The sequence below is a fragment of the Stegostoma tigrinum genome, chromosome 36 (genome assembly GCF_030684315.1).
Source record: "Stegostoma tigrinum isolate sSteTig4 chromosome 36, sSteTig4.hap1, whole genome shotgun sequence".
NCBI classification, from domain to species: Eukaryota; Metazoa; Chordata; class Chondrichthyes; order Orectolobiformes; family Stegostomatidae; genus Stegostoma; species Stegostoma tigrinum.
The window spans coordinates 622,972-643,441 of NC_081389.1; the positions used below are offsets into that span (position 1 = coordinate 622,972).

At 40.6% G+C, this 20,470-nt stretch overlaps 1 protein-coding gene across 1 annotated transcript in view; it reads left to right on the forward strand.

The window, feature by feature from the left end:
- The window catches only part of herc1 (HECT and RLD domain containing E3 ubiquitin protein ligase family member 1), a 339,275-nt gene that overhangs the window by 293,142 nt on the left and 25,663 nt on the right, over positions 1-20,470 (forward strand). Inside the window, exons 66-72 of the mRNA XM_059640184.1 lie at positions 5,218-5,373; positions 8,257-8,379; positions 9,338-9,440; positions 14,366-14,535; positions 17,081-17,219; positions 19,948-20,117; positions 20,224-20,393. Of these exons, the coding sequence (XP_059496167.1) occupies positions 5,218-5,373; positions 8,257-8,379; positions 9,338-9,440; positions 14,366-14,535; positions 17,081-17,219; positions 19,948-20,117; positions 20,224-20,393 (1,031 nt within the window). The remainder of the gene's footprint in view (positions 1-5,217; positions 5,374-8,256; positions 8,380-9,337; positions 9,441-14,365; positions 14,536-17,080; positions 17,220-19,947; positions 20,118-20,223; positions 20,394-20,470) is intronic.

Consider the following 20,470-nt stretch of genomic DNA (forward strand, 5'->3'; position numbering starts at 1 on the left):
GCACCGACTAGTGTCCTACCACTGGAATCAGTGCTTGTACTCCAACTATTCACAATATTTATTAATGATTTGGATGAGGGAACCAATCATCATCTCCAAACTTAAGAGATATTTTGTAAGACTGGGTGGGAGGGTGAAGAGGATACGGAGATACTTTAGAGCGTGAGTGGACAAATGCATAGCAGATGAACTCTGCAGTAGGTGCTGAAAGAGGCAGATGGATTCATGGCCTTCAGAGCATGGGGATTCTACTACATTATCAGGGATATCCTGCCCCAGTTGTTCAGGGCCTTGGTGAGACCATACCTGGAATATTATGTGCAGTTTTGCTCTCCTTAGTCGAGGAAAGATATTCTAGCTGTGTAGGGAGTATAACAAAAGCTTGCCAATCTGAGATGGCAGGGGTGATGTGTGGAGAGAGACTGTATCAGTTCGCACAATACTTACTGAAGTTTAGAAGAATGAGTGGGTGGTCAAGAGGAACCTTGGAAACATTTAAAATTCTGATACTGCCTGCATCTACCCAATGTAGCACTGTGTTCCTGATGGACTCCAGAAGTAGGAGTCACAGTCACAGTAAACCGTTTTAGGACTGAGATGGGGAGAAATTTCTCCGTCCAGAGTGTTGAGCCTGTCGAATTCTCTGCCATAGAAAGTGGTCAAGAGCAAAATATTGAATATTTTTCAGAGGAGTTAGATGCAGGGATCAGAGGGAATAGGAGCCTTGAGTTGGATGATCACCCGAGATTAAATTGAATGACAGCGCAGGCTCAAAGGGCTGAATGGCTTTCTCCTCCTATTTCCTGTGTTTCCATATTGGAATCTTTTATGCTGCAGTTCTGGGAGAGGTTTCATGAAGAGAAATGCACTCTGAGAAAGTATAGTATTATAAGATATGGTTCCAAGAGCAAAATTGCTCAATTTTAACTGTTAAGCGAGGCTAACATTTTATAATGTGAAAGCTTTGAAATCCTTCCATCAGTTTGATTACTGCATTGTAACATGGTGTGAGGTATAAACCCAAACCCCAAAATAGGCAATGTTAGAGAAAAAAAATCTGAATGATAACGTGAAACCTGTACCGGAGTTCCTTTCTAGATAGTTTGATGCTAACATTGCATCAGTTTAATGAATTTTAACACCCTGATGATGTTCCTTACTCTAAACAGGTAGGTACAGTGTTGATTATATAATCTATATGAGGCTTGGATCTTCCACTTATAACATCACTGTTTTACAGAGTCCAGGTAATAAACTACTATTTATTGTAACTTTTCCCCTTGTAAAGTTTGCAGAGAGATTTTGATGTCACAGTGAAAAAGCAGTCACTTAATTCCATCAGACAATTTTCATAAAACCTGACTTTGGAATTTCTTATTATTTGGTATGGACTGGTTTCATAGAATAATACAGCATGGAAACGTGTACTTTGGCCCAAAATGTTCCATGGTGCCAACTCTGCTTGTTCCAATTGCCCAAATTTCATCTATATCCCTTTAAACCAGTCCTGTCTGTGTACCTATCCAAATTATTTTAAACATTGTAATTGTGCCTACTTCACACTGTCTCTGGCAGCCCATTCCATGTGGCGCACCACTCTGTGTGAAGAAGCTGCCCCTCAAGTCCTCCTTAATCTTTCCCCTCTCATCTTAAACTTCATGCCCTCTAGTTTTCAGTTCATCCTATCTATGCTCCTCATGATTTTATACGCCTCAATCAGGCTACTAGTCCTAGCAACACCCTCATATCTTCTTTGTATACTTTCCAGTTTAACTGTCTTTCCTATAGCATGATGACCAAAACTTTACACAATACTCCAAGTACGACCTCACCAATGACTTATACAACTGTAACATGACATCCCAAATCCTATATAAAAACCGAAAGAACTGTGGATGCTGTAAATCAGGAACAGAAGTAAAGTTGCTGGAACTTTGCTTTTGTATCAAATCCTATTATCAGACTTTGACTGTCCAAATATTGGTTGATCCTGTCCCTCAGTATCCCCTCCAATAATTTGCCTGTAGTTGCCCTGGCTTGTCCTTGCTTCCTTTCTTAAACAATGGAACAACATTAACCATCCTCCAGTCTTCCAGAACTTCACCAGCGGCTAAAGATGACACAAGAATCTCTGCAAGGGCCTCTTTAATTTCTTCTGTAGCCTCCCTTATCATCTGAGGGTGAACTTGATCAAGCCAAGGGGATTTATTCACCTTAATGCACTTTTGAAGCTGCAAACCCTCTGGTAATATGTATACAGCCCAAAACGTGCCCACTTGTTTCCCTTACTTCCTTAGCATCCATGATTGTCTCCTTAGGTAAACACTGAGGAGAAATATTCACTAAAAATCTCCCCCATCTTCTATGGCTCCATACTTAGATGTTTATGCTGATCTTTAAGGGGACCTATTCTCTCCCTAGCCACCCTTGTACTCTTGATATATCAGTAGAATCTCAGATAACATCATCTGTCAAATTCATCTTGTGCCCTCTTTTTACTCTTCTGATTTCTGTGTTAAGTATGCTCCTACACTTTTTATAGTCATCTTAAGGTTTACCTAAGCCAGACATCTTAAACCCAATGAATGCCTCCTTCTCCTGACAAGAGCCTCAATATTTCTTGTCATCCAGGGATCCCCAAACCTGACAGCTTTTCCCTTCAGCTGAACAGTGACATACTGGATATCGCACTTTGAAAGGCCTCCCGTTCCTCCTCCTTCAAACAGACTCACCCAATTGACCTCTGCTAGATCATGCCTAATGGCACTAAAATTGGCCCTGCTCCAGTTCAGCACCTTAACATGCAGATCTGTCATCTCTTTCTCCATAACTATGTTAAAGCAGAGAGTTAAGGCCACTGGAGCCAAAGTGCTTTCCCACTGACACTTCAATCACTTGCCCTACTTCACTTCCTAAGAGGAGGCCCAGTGTTGCATCTTCCTGAGTAGGGCCCTCTACATATTGATTTAGGAAACTTTCTTGGACACATTTGACAAATTCCACCCCCTCTGGGCATTTACACTCTAGGTAGCCCAGTCAACACAGAGTAATTAAAATCTCCAATCAGTATTACTCTATTATTCCTTCAAGTGTATGCAATCTCTCTACGTATTTCACTTGTTTATTCTCACTTGGAGAACTGGTGAAAGAGACCTTGCAGTTACCTGGACTGCAATTACCTGGACTACCCCACCTCTCACCCACCCTCCTGCCAGAATGCCATCCTCTACTCCATTCATCTGCCTCCACTGCATCTGTTGCCAAGATGGGACATTCCACTCTTGCACATCCAAGATGTCCTCCTACTTTCCTTGTAACTTTCCTTGTCCAGTGATTCAAAATGCCCTCAACCACATCCCTTGCATTCCTCACAGTTCTGCCCTCACCCCCCTCTTTGCACCCCCCAACACAAATGAAGACAGATCTCCCTTGTTTTTTCATATCACCCCACCAGTCTTCGCATCCAGCGTATCATTCTCCGCCACTTCCACCACCTACAATCCGACCCCACAACCAAAGATATTTCCCTCCCTACTCCTATCTGCCTTTCATAGGGACACCTCTCTCTGCGACTTCCTCGTCTGCTCCGCACCACACCCTGCACCTTGCCCTGCAACAGCAGGAAATGCTATACCTCCCCTGTCACCTCCATTCGAGACTCAAAACAAACCTTTTATAGCAGACAGGGGTTCACCTGTACATCCATCAACTTGGTCTACAGTAGCTGCTGCTCCTGATGTGGCATCCCTATTTCGGTGAGACTAAGCGTAGACTCGGAGATCATTTTCATAGAGCATCTGCATTCTGTACGCTACAAACGACAACACCTTCTGGTCACCAACCATTTTAACTCCCTCTCACTCCCTGGGTGATGTCCATCCTGGGCCTCTTCCAGTGTCACAATGACACCACCCACAAACTGGAGGAGCAACACCTCATGTTTTGCCTCAGCAGCCTGAAGTCCGATGGACTGAATATGGAATTTACCAATTTTAAAATCTCCTCATCCCACGACCAACCTTCCCTCTCATTCCTGCCTCCTTGACCTGACACAACCTGTCCATCTTCTTTCCCACCTATCCACCCCACCCATCCCATGAACCAGCTCCCACCACTCATTACCTGCACCCACCTATCACCATTCCACTTACCTTGCCCAGCCCCACCCCTCCTCTCTCCCATCTCCCAACTCCCATCCCCCTCCCCATTTCTGAAGAATGGACCTGACCCAAAACATCAACTTTCCTACTCTTCTGATATGCCTGGTCTGTCGTATTCCTCCAGCTCCACACTGTGTTGTCCCTGACTCCAGCATCTGCAATTCTTGTTATGTCTGGCAGTTTCTGTGTTGTGGGTTGTCTCTTCATACCAGTATTAAAAATAATGAAACATAAATAGCTCAGGTTGAGGTTCTGGATGTCCTTCGTCGGAGGCTCACTGATGTTACCTAGAATGGTGACGAAACGTCTGAAAACGAACCTTCCAGCTCAGTGAGCAAACTCACATCCATAAATAGCTCAAATGTGAAAGAACTAAAGCTGACCAATTAGCAACTGATTTGGCACTTTTTATATCGAATAGTTTTTTTTAATGCAGTTTTCCCAAAAATTGAAAGTATTATTGTCTACTATTGTAATTTTGGCCGTAAAGAAAAATGTGGCCTATAACTCCAAGAGTTAAGCTGAATTTAAAAATAAAATCTGTTTCATTGGAATATTGGACTGGTTTGCTATCACAGAAACCAGGCAAGATTTTTTCACCTTTCATTTGTCAGCAAATAATATATGCCTGAAACAAATGGATGAATTTCAACTAAAATTATGCATAAAGTGTGGTACAATGAAGATTTGCTAAGTTTTTGGATTCAGATGTGAATTCAGGTCTTGGAGTGTTTTTAAAAGACTCATTAACATTGGCAGATATTGTGGTTTGTTTGATTGAGGATGTTCTGGGGTCCATCAGTTGTGGTGCAATTTGTCACACCTGTCAAAATGTGAACAAGAGTTTTCAGAGCAATTTGTTGGATATGATTTGGCTTGAAGTCTCCTCAATAAGGTGGAAACCTTAAATAAAAGGGCATTTTTTTGGCTTTAAAATTACAGACCTTTAACTATGCAGGGAAGACCTCTGAGGAACTGTATACTTATTATAATGTTGAATTAACACAACATACTTTACAAAATGCCCTTTTCACTTATTTGTTTCTGTTTCAAACAGATGTCCTGTGGCTTCAAACATTCAGCGGTTGTTACTGCAGATGGAAAGTTGTTCACGTTTGGAAATGGTGACTATGGTCGTTTGGGACTAGGTAACACATCCAATAAAAAGCTGCCTGAGAGGGTGGTAGCATTAGAAGGCTATCAGGTTGGACAGGTATGGTATATTGCATTTTATTAAGTATCAAGGAGTCAGGGCTTCATGATGATTACGGAACCTGGAAGTGATAAATATTGTCAAGGATAGTAATAATTATCTTTAGAATTGTTTGCAGTGTATATTAATACGCTATTGATGTGTAGTCTGTCACCAAGTTTGTTTTAACATTGAGATGCTTAAAATCATCACACTGCAGAGGATTTGTATAAATCAATAATTTATCAGGCCAAAACTAGACAGTGCTGGGGATATGCAATTGGACAGTCAGTTCTCTGGAATTTCAAAGCTTGATTCAGCACTTCACAAGCACTGCTATCTTAGTATAATTCCAGAACTTTCAATTTGTACTTCCAATTTTTGAAAATTTGCAGAATTGTTTTCTTACACAACCATTCACGTATTACAGTATTCATAGGAATTCTGGTCTGAAGGTAATTTTGAGATGATAGGCCTTCATGGACCCAGGTGATACTGGAATAGTGCATGGTTTTAACAGATGAGCAGACATCAAGAGTTTGCATCAAGGAGGTGATTTTTGCCCCTTGTTCAAAATAATAAGTTACGGCACTATTTAAAAAAAATATAGTCCAATCAGAAGATATACAATCGTGCAGTAGAGAAGAGGGCTTTCGGCAAATCGAGTCTATAGCACCAAAAGTACATTACTGCCTTCATTAGTTCCACTTCCCAGCACTAACCTTGAATGTTATGACACTTCAGCTGCTCATCCAAGGGCTTCTAATTGTTGTGAGGTTACGGGTCTTAACTACCCTCCAAGCCAATGCAGTCCAGATCATCACCCCTAACAGCACTCACCTCCCGAAACCCCATGCCACTACCCTCAATAACCTTTCCTTCAACTCTTCCCACCTTCTCCAAATCCAGGGGGTTCTCATGGGCCCCAGCTACACCTACATCTTTCAGTTATATCGAACAGTCCCCAATCTGTACATATACGATACTGTTCCCCAGCTCTTCCACATTATATTGATGACTGCATCAGTGCTGCATCCTGCACCCAGGTTAAACTTGATCTGTCTCAGACACCTCCCTACCCCTGTCGTGACCTCTCTGTTTCCATTTCCAGGAACAGTTTACAGACCGACGTTTATTATAACAGATTCCCCTAGCTACGTGGACTACACCTCCTCCTGCCTCGTTTACCCAATTCTTCCAGTTCCACTGAATCTGTTCTGACATGGAGACGTTCCACTCCCAAGCATCCCAGATGTCTTCCTATTTCAAGCAACATTCTTTTTCCTTCTGTCATCCAGACAGCCATCCTCCATTTCCTGCTCCACAGCTCTAAACCCAGTGCCCAGACACAATAAAGATAGTGTCCCTCGCTTTGGTAGTGTCCACATAGTGTCCTCACTTTCAAACCCACCAGCTTCCACATCCAACGTATCAATATTGTAACTGTAAAAGATACGATCCGTGCCCACACACCATCTCCATCCAGGGACCTAAACAGACCTTCAGGTGAGACGGAGTTTCACCTGCATCTCCTCCAACCTAGTCTACTGCATCCGGTCCTGCCGACGTGGTCTTCTCTACATCACTGCGACCAAACATAAACTAGGTGACTGTTTAACCGAGCGTCTTCACCTGGCCCTAAACAGCCAGCCTAACCACCTTGTCACTGCCCATTTCAGTCCTCCTCCGACATGTCCATCTTCGCCCTCTTCCCGTGTCACAGTGAATCAGATCGCAAATTTAAGGAAAAACACCTTGTCTTCCACTTGGGCACCCTACCGCCTGGAGGACTTAGCATTGAGTTTTCTCTCTTCAAGTGACCTTCCCACCCATCCCAGCCCCCTTTCCAGACCTCCCTCCTCCCTTCTGTTCCACCTACACACCTTCCCTTCTATCTACCAACTGGATTCATCCCTAATCGACCAGTCAGGTCATACCTACTACCGATTGTCCAGCTATCATCACCCACCCCACCCCCACCCCCACCCCCACCCCCACATCAAGTCCCAAAGAAGGGTAGTACCCAAAATGTGGACTTCTCCCTTCCTCCAGTTGCTGTCTGGCTTGCTGTGTTTTTTCCAGCCTTCTGTTTGTCTACCTCGGATTACAACATCTGCAGTTTTTTTTGTCTCTAACCATGGCGGTAACACCCAGTAAAGGTGTCTACACATTAGAGAGGTGAGAGGAAGGTAGAAATTTAGTCGGGGGTGGGGGGAGTAACAAATGAAAGCAATTTTGGTAATAAAAGCAAAGTGTTAAAGAATTTCAGCAAAAAATCCTGCTGGAAAATCTCAGGTCGGGCAACAACTGTGGAGAGAGAAACAGTATGTCTCATCGAATTCGTACAGTGTGGAAACAGGCCATTCAGTCGAACAAGTCCACACCAACACTCCAAAGAGCATCCCACCCAGACTCCTCTCCCTTCCCTCCCCCTGTAACCCTGCATTTCTCAGGGCTAATCCATCTAACCTGCATATCCCAGAACACTCTTTGGCTTGGTCAGTCACCAAACCTGCATATCTTTGGACTGTGGGAGGAAACCAGAGCACTCAGCAGCAGCCCATGCGGATGGGGAGAATGTGCAGACTCTACACACAGTCACCTGGGGGTGGAATCGAACCTGGGTCACTGGCACTGTGAAGCACCTAGCCACCTCTTTGGCATTGAATTGAAGTGGTTTCCGATAAAGAGTCCCATTGGACTAGTAACATTAATTCTGTTTCTCTCTCCATAGTTGCTGCCAGATCTGCTGAGATTTTCCAGCAGGAATTTGTATTTTTATTTCTTACCTCCAGCAGCCACAGTACTTTGCTCTCATTCAATTAATTTGAGTAATGATTGTTCCTTCTGGTTTTGGTGTTATCATTGATATCTGATGTTAAATTGTCATGTTTCTCTTTACAGGTTGCATGTGGTTTAAATCACACTTTAGCTGTCTCTACTGATGGGATGGTGGTCTGGGCTTTTGGTGATGGTGATTATGGAAAGCTTGGTCTAGGCAATTCAACAGCCAAATCATCTCCTCAGGCATGTGTCGCCAAACTTTGGTTATTATATTGGTGTGATTGTATGGCTTTGTCTTCCCAGCGCTGCTTTGTGACTTTCTCAAATGAATGACAGTATTTGAGATGGCAGTTTACTGATGTAGCAAAGCTTCTTGTAATTCATTCACTGAATGTGGGATTTTTAGAAATGCTAACATTTATTTCGCAATCCTAATTGCTTTTGAGAAACTTTTGTTGAGCCAACACCTTAAGCCACATTCCAGTCTATGTGGTGTGGTTACCCCCATAGTGCTTTCGGAGATGATGTTTTTACTCTGCAACATTGAAGCAACAAAAATACTGTTCCAAGTCCGCGTGATGTAACTTAGAGGGAATTTGCAGGTATTGGGATCTCCTTTGTCCTTCTTGATGGTAGAGGTTGCAGGTTTGGAAGGTGCTCCTCTAGGAGCTTTAGCACGTTACTGCAGTGCATCTTGTAAATGGCGCACACTGCTGCCGCCACTATGTGCCAGAAGTGGAGGGAGTTACTTGCCATGTGTTGGTCTAAGCCATGATATTGTCCAGGTTTTGCTGTATGTCTGTGTAAAACTGCCTTGTTGTTCGACGACCTTCAATTGTGTCTGGACATGGTGCAATTTTCAGCGAATACAACCATTTTTGAGCTCCTGATGGTAGTATGGTCCAAGATGAAGTAGCAAGGTTGGACCTAGGGCAGTGCTATGAGGAGCTCCATTGCGGCATCTTGCAGCTGAAATGATTGATCTTCAAAACCTCTATAGTGATGGCTGGTTTTAATTAGTCTTGCTTTTGTGCGGCCAATTTTCTTGACTTGTTGGACAATTAACCCAACTCAATAGTATGAAAACAATTTAAGAAAATTACGATCTTAATTGATGCATGATGTAATTCAGCTATTCTTTTGTTTATTTTTCATAGCTGCCTTTTTGTCTTAAAATTACTTTTAATTCCTTTTTCTGCAGAAAGTGGATGTTTTGTGTGGCATAGGAATTAAAAAGGTTGCTTGTGGCACCCAGTTTTCTGTTGCCCTGACAAAAGACGGCCATGTGTACACTTTTGGCCAAGGTAAGATAATTTATCTCGGCTTTTCAAAATTTTGTTTAGAATGGCACCAGTCCTTAACTTAATACATTCCAAATAGCAAAAGAAACAGAGTTGGTCGTCTCTTTATCAAAGCAAGAAACAGGAGTCAGTCTGCCTTCCCCAACTGTTAATTTAAATTTCATTGTTCAATATAAGTTCCAACCTGCTGTCTCCCTTTCCTAACCCACTCACTAGTCGGGAAAATCCAACCTTTTTTCTTTTTCAATATCTACAAGTGCTGTTATGCAAAAATTGAATTTTTTCTCCCCTCACCGTATCAACTGTGATATTTTTGATCTATTAACCACCACCAGTATGTCAACTGTGTTTACCAGTTGATTAATTTATGTGCAAAGCCCGTTAAGAGCAATGCACTTAACATTGGGAGAGATGAAAACTAACCTTTTTTCCTGAATCCTGTGTTCAGCAGTGCTCTTCGAAAGAAAACTGATCAATTGTACCTATCACCAGAACACCTTTTTCTCATTTATTAACCACCACCAGTACATCACCAGTGTTTCCAATTGAATAATTTACGTATAAAACCCAATAAGGGCAATGCTAACCAGCAGAGTTAGCATTTCGGGTCCATTGTCCCAACAGTGAGTTCTGAAGAAGGGCCACTGGATTTGAAACATTTACTCTGCTTTCTCTCCATAGATGCTGCTAGACCTGCTGAGTTTCTCTAGCAATTTCTGTTTTAGGCCAATTCATTTGTCATTTGGCCTGTTAGAAATTGGCATTCAGGCACGATGCCATCAATCACTTCCTCTCACTCTTTTCTGTCTCTATATTTACTTTGCTTGACACAGGATATTTTTGAGCAGCTTTTTGCTCAAACATAACTAAGGGACATTGAAATATCCTTAAATGTTCGATGTGTTTTTAGAGGCAACCAATGTTTTTTTTTCCTTTCTCGCCTCCACTTTCTAAAAGATTTTGAATAATAATTTCGGAAATTGATATGGAGATTTAAAATCTGGAATTAAAGTGACTATGTTTAATACCTCTCTGTGAAATTTTATTGTATGCAACCAGTGTATTAATCAGTTTAATTAAGCACAGGCTGACTAGATTGAATATTCAAAATGATCAAACCAAGATTCTCATCGCCAGTGCCTTGAGAGAAGGCTGGTAGCTCACCAAGGACTTATGCAATTAAGAGGTAGTGTTGTAGAACAGAGACTCCTAGGGATTAAGGTGCATAGGCTTTTGAATTTGTGTCACATATATGTGGGGCAGTTAAAAAGCATTTAGTACAGTTGCCTTCATTGCTCAGACCTTTGAATATAGCAGTTGGGACATTATGTTGAGATTGTACAGGACATTGGTGAGGCCTATTCTGGTCCAGTGTCCAGTTCTGATAGCTCTGGTACAGAAATAATATTATTTAGCTGGAGCAGGTTCAAAAGAGATTCAGTAGGATATTGGGAATGGAGGATTTGAGCTATCAGGAGAGGTTGGGTAGGCTAGGACTTTTTTCACTAGGGTGTAGGAGGTTGAGGGGTGACCTTGTAGAGGTTTATAAAATCATGAGCAGTATAAATAAGGTGATTGGCAGGTGTCTTTTTCATTGAGTGGGGAATTTCCAGATTGGCGGCATATTTTTTTTAAAAATTTAAAATATTTTTTAATATTTAAAAAAGGTATGAGAGCAACTTTTTTTACACAAATTGATTCCTATGTAGAATGAACTTGCAGAGGAAGTGATGGTTCCTGGTACATTTACACACATTTAAAAGACATTTGTACATGAGTAAGAAATGGCCAAGCGCAAGCAGGTGGGACTAGTTTAGTTTGGGATTATGGTCATTTAAAGAGAAGTTGATTAACGTGCAGGAGAGATGTTCCTGTGAAAATGAGGGATAGAAATGGCAAGATTAGGGTACTGTGCATGACAGGTGAAATTGTGACACTAGCTAAGGGAAAAAAGGAAGCATATATAAGGTTTAGGCGACTGAAGACAGACGAAGCTTTGGAAAAATATCAGGAATGTAGGGCGAATCTGAAACGAGGAATTAGGAGGACTGAAAGGGGACATGAGATATCTTTCACAGACATGTTTAAGGAAAATCCCAAAGCCTTTTAGTCATATATAAAGAGCAAGAGAGTAACTAGAGAAAGCATTGGCCCACTTAAGGACAAAGAAAGAAAGTTATGCGCCGGGTTGGAGAAAATGGGTGACATTCTTAACAAGTACTTTGCATCAATATTCACCAAGGAGAGGGACATGACAGATGTTGAGGTTAGGCATAGATGTTTGATTACTCTAGGTCAAGTCAGCATAAGGCAGGAAAAGGGTTGGGTCTCGTAGAAGGCATTAAGGTGGACAAGTCCCCAGGTCCAAATGGGATCTATCCCAGGTTATTGAAGGAAGCGAGAGAGGAAATAGCCGGGGCCTTAACAGATATCTTTGCAGCATCCTTAAACACTGCAAACTATACAGTAAATGGAAAAGTCCGGGGCAAAATTGATGTGCAGAGAGATTTGGGTGTTCAGGTCCATTGTTCCCTGAAGATGGCAACGCAGCTCAATAGGGTGGTCAAGAAGGCATACGGCATGCTTTCCTTCATCGGACGGGGTAGAGAGTACAAGAGTTGGCAGGTCACGTTACAGTTGTATAGGACTTAGGTTCGGCCACGTTTAGAGTACAGCCTACTGTTCTGGTCCCTACCTTACCAAAAGGATGTGGATGCTTTGGAGATGGTGCTGAGGAGGTTCACCACGATGTTGCCAGGTATGGAGGGCGCTAGCTATGAAGAGAGGTCGAGGAGCTTAGGATTATTTTCGTTAGAAAGACGGAGATTGGGGTGGGGACCTGATTTGAGGTTTACAAAATCATGAGGGTTATAGACAAGGTGGATAGCCAGAAGTTTTTTCCCAGACTGGGGGACTCGATTACAAGGGGTCATGAGTTCAAAGTGAGAAGAGGAAAGTCTATGGGAGATATGCGTGGAAAGGTCTTTACGCAGAGGGTGGTGGGTGCCTGGAACGCGTTGCCAGGAGAGGTGGTAGATGCAGATACATTAGTGTCTTTTGAGATGTATCTGGACAGGTACATGGATGGGCACTGAGCAAAGGGATGCAGACCCTTAGAAACTAGATGATGACAGGTTTAGACAGAGGATCTTGATTGGCGCAGGCTTGGAAGGCTGAAGGGTCTGTTCCTGTGCTGTAATTTTTTTTGTTCTTTGTTCTTCCCTTGCTATTCCTGCATTCTTCCAGGTGCTTCTTGAATCCTGCTATTGTGTCTGCTTCCACCACCTCTGGTAGTGTGTTCCAGGTACTCGCCACCCGTTATGCGAAAAATGTACCCCCACATCTTGAACCTGTATCCCCTAGTACTTGAACCCTTCATCCTTGAAAAAGCCACATACTTTCCACTCTATCCACGCCATTCACAATCTTATTACCATGTATCAGATTGCTGCTCAACCTCCTGCGTTCCACTGAAAACAAACACATTTATCTAAACTTTCTTGATAGCTAAATTCCCCCTTACCAGGCGACATCTTGGTAAACCTTTTCTCCAAAGCATTCACATCCTTCTGGTGGTGTACTGATCAGAACTATGCTCAATACTCCAATTGTGGCCTAATTGAAGTTCTGTAAAGCTGTGTTAGAAGTGATTAACATGCATCACTAAAATTATTGATGAACAACATGATACAACAGGAAGTAGTGATAAACCGTGTCCTTTTTAATGCCAGACAATAATAATTTAGTTTTGAAAATGTTTGATCTTTGTTAAATGCTTCTGAATTCAACAACTTACAATCATTTACAGAAGAAAGCACCAATAATATGTTTGAAATTGGCATTCTCATTTTCCTCTGATAGTTGGGTGTGTCTGGTAGATATTGTATTATGGAAAATTTTATTTCCTATCCAGAGCTGACAAGGAGCTCTGCTCACACTTAGTGCACTATCACAAACGATCTCCATTGAATTTGCAAGGTGATTTTTGTGTTGGCCTCAAGAAACCTGCTTGTTGAAACCTTGGCATTAGCCTCTAGTTTTTTTTCCATATCTACATTAGGAGGGGGAGAAAATTAAATTCGGATAGCTTTGTAAATTTGTTGTGTTGGAAGTCACCTGTTAATTTATGTTTGGAAGAGAAAATGAAATGAAATCCTCATCAGTGTAAGAATAATGAAAGCTAAGATTTGAACTATGTTTTGTATTTATGTTAAAATAAGGGAGAAAATGATTAGGGTGATTTTTAAAGTTCAATTTGTGAGCTTGGAACTGTGCCAAGGTAGCTTTATTTACATTTGATGCTGTTTTGCGACATTGACTTGAACTTCATGAGGTGGGTTAACATGCAATAAAAATCATGAATGTGATGCAAAAGATTAACAGAACAACCTAGATCATCATTCTTTATTGTGTATGCCTGAGAGTGAAGGACTGGTGGATACTGGATTTAAGCTACTTGTGTAGTTGCTCCAAAGATGAAGTTCTAATGAGTTTAGTTTTCCGTTCATTTCGGGTGCTCTTGAGAAAGACACCAGATGTAGGGTAAAAGTGGCAGAGCAGTTGCGAAGAGGAAATTGGTTGCAGCTGTTCCAGTCTGAATAAGGAATTCTAGTGTGGAGTTAACGCAATTCTTCATGAGAATTGAATGTTAGCTAGTTTGAAAGAAGTGAATTTGAAACATGTCTTACGTCTGCAGTGAAATCTGTGCGATGTTTCATCTAGTGCAATATAATTCATTATTTTCCCAGTTTAACGTGTTTCTGTTTGTGCTAAAAGTGCACAGTCTTCTGTGAATGTGTTCAGTGGGTAACTGCCAGTCTTTTCTAAAGAAGCAAGCCAGGTTTGGTGATGGGATCTAAATTATCCAGTATTTAATTCTGCATGTTATGTCCATCCAGACTCTCGGAGCTCCTTTTTTGTGCCAACAGATCGCCTAATTGGCTTGCCTGAGGGTCGTGCCCGCAACCATAACAGACCTCAGCCAGTGCCTGCCCTGAACGGAGTCTTTATGGAGGACATAGTTGTGGGTGCTGAGCACACACTGGGCCTTTCAACGGCTGGAGATGTTTATGGCTGGGGCAGCAATTCAGAAGGGCAGGTAAGAAATCTTAATTTTACAGAGGCCTTTTTTAATCATTCCTAATACAGCCTTCTGTCACTTGGATTATAAATACAAAGCTAGAAAACAAGGCTTACAATCAACTTGCGTCAAGCAAGACAGGAGTTTTCCTGTAGAGTGATGAAGATATCCATTCTCACAAACATCAAGCGATACTATGTTAGTGTAAACTGATTTAAAAGCTTCATAGCAACTGGAAGCGGGAGTAAGACATTTCACCACTCATGCCTGCTCTGCGATTCATTTTGATCATAGATGATCCTCCATCTCAACGCTATGTTCTTGCTTTCTCTTCATACACTTTTATGCTTTTAATATCAAAATATTTATCTGTCTCTTTCTTGAATATATTCTCAAACATGGCCTCCACAGCTGTGGTAGTGAATTCAACAGTTTGACCACCCTTTGAGTGAAGAAGTACTTCCTCGTTGTGGTCCAAAATGGGTCCATTTCCTGAGACTGTGACCCCTGTTTCAAAACTTCCCAACGATGGGCAACATTGCCTATGCATTCCAGTACTGTTAGAGTTGTATATGTTTCAATCAGACTCCGTTCATCCTTATAAATGGTCATGAATGTAAATGCAGTTGAACCAATTTCTCCTTATCAGACAATCCTACCATCCCTGTTACCAGCCCAATAAACCTGCACTACACTCCCTTTATGGCAAATATATCTTATGTAGTGAGAGACTCTGAATACTCTACAGATAACACAGTGCGGAACTGGAGGAACACAGCAGGCCAGGCAGCATCAGAGGAGTAGGAAAGCTAATGTTTTGGGTCGGGGACTGTTCTTCATAAATACTCCAGAGTAGTATTGTCAAGGCCCTGAATAACTGTTGTAATGTATTCCCACTAATGAACTCAAATCTCCTTGCCTTGAAGGCCAGCATAATATTTACCTTCCTAATAGCTTTCTACATCAGCCTGTTTACTTTCATTGACTAGTGTACAAAGACACCAGGATCCCTTTTGTATGTCCAAATTTCCCAATAACTTGCCATTTAATAATTTGCTTTGGTGTTTTTCAGACTTAATGTATTACTTCACATTTTGTTGCATTATGTTACATCTGCCATGTTCTTGCCCCGAGACTGAACTTGTCCAGATTGCCCTAAAGCCTTGTTGCATCCTCCTCATAACTCTGAATCACATGTAGTTTTGTGTCACCACCAAACTTGGAAATATTGTGTTTGGTTCTTTCATCAAAGTCTTATATATCATGAATAGGTGGAGTCCAAGTACTAATCCATGCGGCCACTGTCTGCCACATAGAAAAGGCCCACTTATTCTCATTTTCAGTTTCCGTTCTGTCAACTACTTCCCAATCCATGCCAGTGTATTAGACCTAGTCCTGTCGGCTTAATTTTGCCTGCTGACTACTTATATCTGGTGTGACCAAAAACCACCTTTTAAATCAAAATACACAAATGGACTCTCCCTTAACAATTTTAATTGTTGCATTCTCACAAAACCTCTATAATGATTAGTTAAACTAATTATTAAATTCATACTGACTTTTGTCTACTCCTGTTAATGTGTTCCGATTACATCTTTTTCCCACTACTGATGTTAGGCTCATTGGTCTGTAACTGTCTGTTTTCTGCCCTATTTTTAAAGTTGTGGGGCTACATTTGCATTCAGCATTTCTAGGGCCATTTCCTCTAGCACTCTGCTTTGTAGGTATTAGGCCCTGGGGATTTATCGACTTTTAACCCCCATCAATTTGTCTAATACCATTTTTCTTTCAGCTAATACTGGTTCTCTTCAATTCCTCCCTGTTACTAGATGCTCTATTCCCTGACATCTCTGGGAAACTATGTATGTGCTATTTTGTGAAGATAGAACCAAAATGGGTTCAGTTCTTCAACTGAAAAATGAGAGACATTTGACCTCACTAATCATTTTTTCTCACCACATACTTATACAAGCTTTGACAGTCAGTTTTTATGGCCCCTATAAGTTTACTGTTATGCACCATTTTCCCCCTCTTGATCAAGCTTTTTGACCTCATTTGCTGAATTCTAAATTGCTGCCAATCCTCAGGTTTGCAACTCTTTCTGGTGATGTTATATGCCTCTCTTTAGTTCTGTTACTATCCCTAATTTATTTCGTGAACCATCGTTGAGCTGCCTTTCCCATTTTAATTTGCGCCAACTAGGAATGAATAATTGTTGTAATTCATAATTATTTTATGTATTTTATTTTAGCTAATGGACTTCAGTTTAATTTATAGACAAGGTAGAAGTACTCCCCTGACCTTACTTCAGGTTGTATTTAATTTACATTTGTTTAGAGATGCACCACTCTCCATTCACGCTGCTTTATGAATTCACCTGCTTCCTTATACCAATATAGTTAGAAGCACTTAAGATGAAATCCAACTGACAAAAACATTCTCAGCACAGATGTCTGGTGGTATGGAGTACATTTAGCTGAAAAATAAGTGTTTATAGTAAAAAATTGATGCGGTACCTTATCTCTGACTTTCCATATCTGCTTTTCTTGTACCTCCCGTGTAGTTGGGTTTAGGTCATACCAATCATGTAAGAGAGCCAACTCTAGTCACCGCACTCCAGGGAAAGAACATTCGACAGATTTCAGCAGGACGTTGCCACAGTGTAGCGTGGACAGCTCCTCCAGTACCACCAAGAGCACCAGGTGACATGGTTTCAGCTTCCCTTTTCATTTTAGTGTAGATTGTAATAAGTGAATGATTTCAATATTGAAAAGTGATGCATTTTCTTGGCACTGACCAAGGTGCACATTTTACTGTGCTGAATTAATAATAGCATTTCTTTCCAAATTCAAAAATAAATGCTTGGCTTTTGCAGATTTTTAACTTAGTATTATGAAAAATTGTAACCATATCATTTTAAAAAAAAGTACATGCTGGGCAAACTCAAAGCCTGGCAGCATTTGGACAAACCAACAGTTAACATTTCCGGTCCAATATGACTTCACTACATTTAAGAAATGCATTGGACTCAAAATATTAACTTTGGCTCTCACTCCACTGAGTCTGCCAGACCTGCAGAGTTTCTTCAACATGCTGTGATTTTATTTCAGATCTTTAGCATATGCAGTACTTCCCTTTTATAAAAAATGTAAAATATCTTTGTCAACTCTATCCTGGAACATTTCCTTTTTAAACCAAGGCTAAAGTAAACAAACCTTAGTTATTGAGTAAACAGGTAACAATAATAGCTGAAAGCATTTGTGGTTATCTAAAGTCCATAAGCATTATATCTTGTATGCTGCTGATCAGATGTAATCATGGTGTCTGTAACTCAGTGGTTTGTGGTACTTTCATTCTAAATAAATGTTGACATTCTGTTTTTCTGATTCCACTGTAGTAATGCAATGGTTATAGCACTTGACTAGATCCCACAAGTTAGATACTCAAATCTGATCATTTTAAAATTGCACCTAATAAATCTGGTAACTTGAGCAATAAATACAATGTTGTCAACATCAAGCACATCCTGTGAAGAATTTTTTCAAATAAAAATCATTTACTGCTGTGTTTTGGCGATGTTTTAAGCCCAGAATATAACCTTTGCAGATATTAACGGATCCTGCTAAAGGTTTTGCTTTTGTTTGTTTTCATTTACCCTGCTGTATAAAAAGTTTCTAGATTGTGTCTGTTCATAGAGAACAAAAATTTCACTTGTGCATCAAGAATTCTACTCCAGTATGTCAAAGGAAGTAATCCAAAGCAAAAAGGGCATAATGCTTTAATGCAAACAGTTGGATGTATATATAGGGAAAAACATGTCACCTAATTGTGTCCTCTAGCAGAGCAGTCAATATTCTGCTGGAAGGAATTGTGTTCACATCTGTTATGGACCAGACCAGACCCCCCTCAAAATTTTCACAAAGGTAGCCTAGACCTTAACTTGTTCTTATTTTAAAGCTGAGTTCCAGATGCAATTTGATAGGCCAAACTACTTGATGTGAAACAAAACAGCAGCAGTAGGGTTAAAATAGAACAAAAAAATTGACCTTAGAATATCTTTACTCTATTGGAAAACGTAATAGAATAACAGATTCAGTAACTATTACTAATTAACTATTCCACTTGTTGGATAGAGTACTTGTGGATTGGGAGGCAGGAAGATAGAATTTGGTGTTTATAAGTGGGGGAAACATTGCATGGTCACTTTAAAAAATGTTTTTTTTCTATGCTTAGAGATTTAAAAAGGATGTTTATGATCAGCAGCTTAAAAGTTTACAAGTACACAGACAGCATGTGAACTTTGTATCAAAAGGCCATATAGTTAGTAAGCCAAGCAGCAACTTCTTTTTAAAACAAGACGGCAAGTTTTGAATTTAGCCAATCAATTTGAACCAGGCAGTTCAATACCAAAAAACAATTAAATTTGTCTGATGGTTTGACACCCTAGGACCAATTCTATTGTAAGAAATATTGGTATGTCATCAATGGTATAAAAGAAAGGGGCAGCTGGAAAAACAGCAGAGTTAACAGCCCTCAGCTCTGAGTCCTGTATGTCTTAGAGAAATCACCATATAAATAACAAAGGTACCCACAGCACAATGAGGTAACATTCCTGACGGAAGAATCAATGGCAAAGGCAGAGAACATTCCGGAAGACACGTAACCTGGCTGTAATTTTGTGGAACTAAATTCTCTTTTTATGTAAGTGGGACTTGTATTTATTGGAACAGCGTACCATTAGAATCTTGTTTTATTTGGGAATAGTTAGAACGGATTTGTTTGGTTTGTTAATAGTTTCGTTAATTTGTTCGCTGTTAGAGTTAGATAACTAAATCGTTACTTGTTGATTTTTAAGTGTGTGTCAGGGATTTATTTTAGTTAACCATTAGAAGTTGCTGAAAGGCAGTTTACACCACTTTCCATACTCCTTTTACAGATTATAGGGCGAGGTACACCTCTTTGGGTGTTTCGGTTTTAGTTTCAGCATTGGGGGGGAAAACAGTGTTAAACCCTGCTTTATGACATAATATATTAACATTCCATAAACATCCCCCTTGGGCAAAAAGGCAGATTCAGAAATCGGATATACTTGCCTGCAGTAGGAAATGAAACCCCAGCTTGTAGCTGTAATCAAGAGAGTGGGGGGGAAAAAGTAGCACCTACTACTTCAAAACTCCAGTTTCTGCTGAACATAAAAGTTCAAAAGAAAACTAGAAATCCTAGTCTGTAAGAGCTGGCCATACTCATCGCAGCTGCTTCTATAATTCCAAGTCTTTTTTAAAAAAATCTCACGGCTCAGAAGACATTTACCGCAGACCACGTATCACCTCTTATTAAATCTCTCTCAAAAGACACCAGGACAAAGTACGTCTGTTAAAGCCACAACATTTCGCAACGTCTAATGTGAAAATCTCTTCCTCTTCTTACTAGGTGTATCTGTGCCTCTGCAGTTAGGTTTACCAGATTCTATTCCACCCCAGTACAGCTCTTTGAAGGAAATAAATATTGAAACAATTAGGGCCAGGTTACGTTTGCTGTACCACTTCTCAGATCTCATGTACTCCTCATGGAGGTTACTTAACCTGAGCCCAAACAATCAGGTAAGCAGTGCTTGGAGTAACTAAACCAACATTGAATTGTAACAACTTAAGTAAATACTTCAGAGTTTGAAGACCAGATAATTAATATTTAGAATTGTAACTTCAGAACAGCACATCTCACTATAATGCTGGAACGTGGGGAATAGTCCAAGGACAGTTAAGACCATTGCTGGCACCAAGAGTGTACACTCTTCCTATGGTGCGTTCCATCGGAAAGACAATGGTCCAAGGCAAAAATTATGGCCCCCAGATTACAGTGAAAAGGATTTCTACTAGGTAAATGTTGTCAATTTTCTTTTCAGTATACTGTCTCACCCTGAATCCTATATTTTAAAAATAAAAAAAGTTATGAA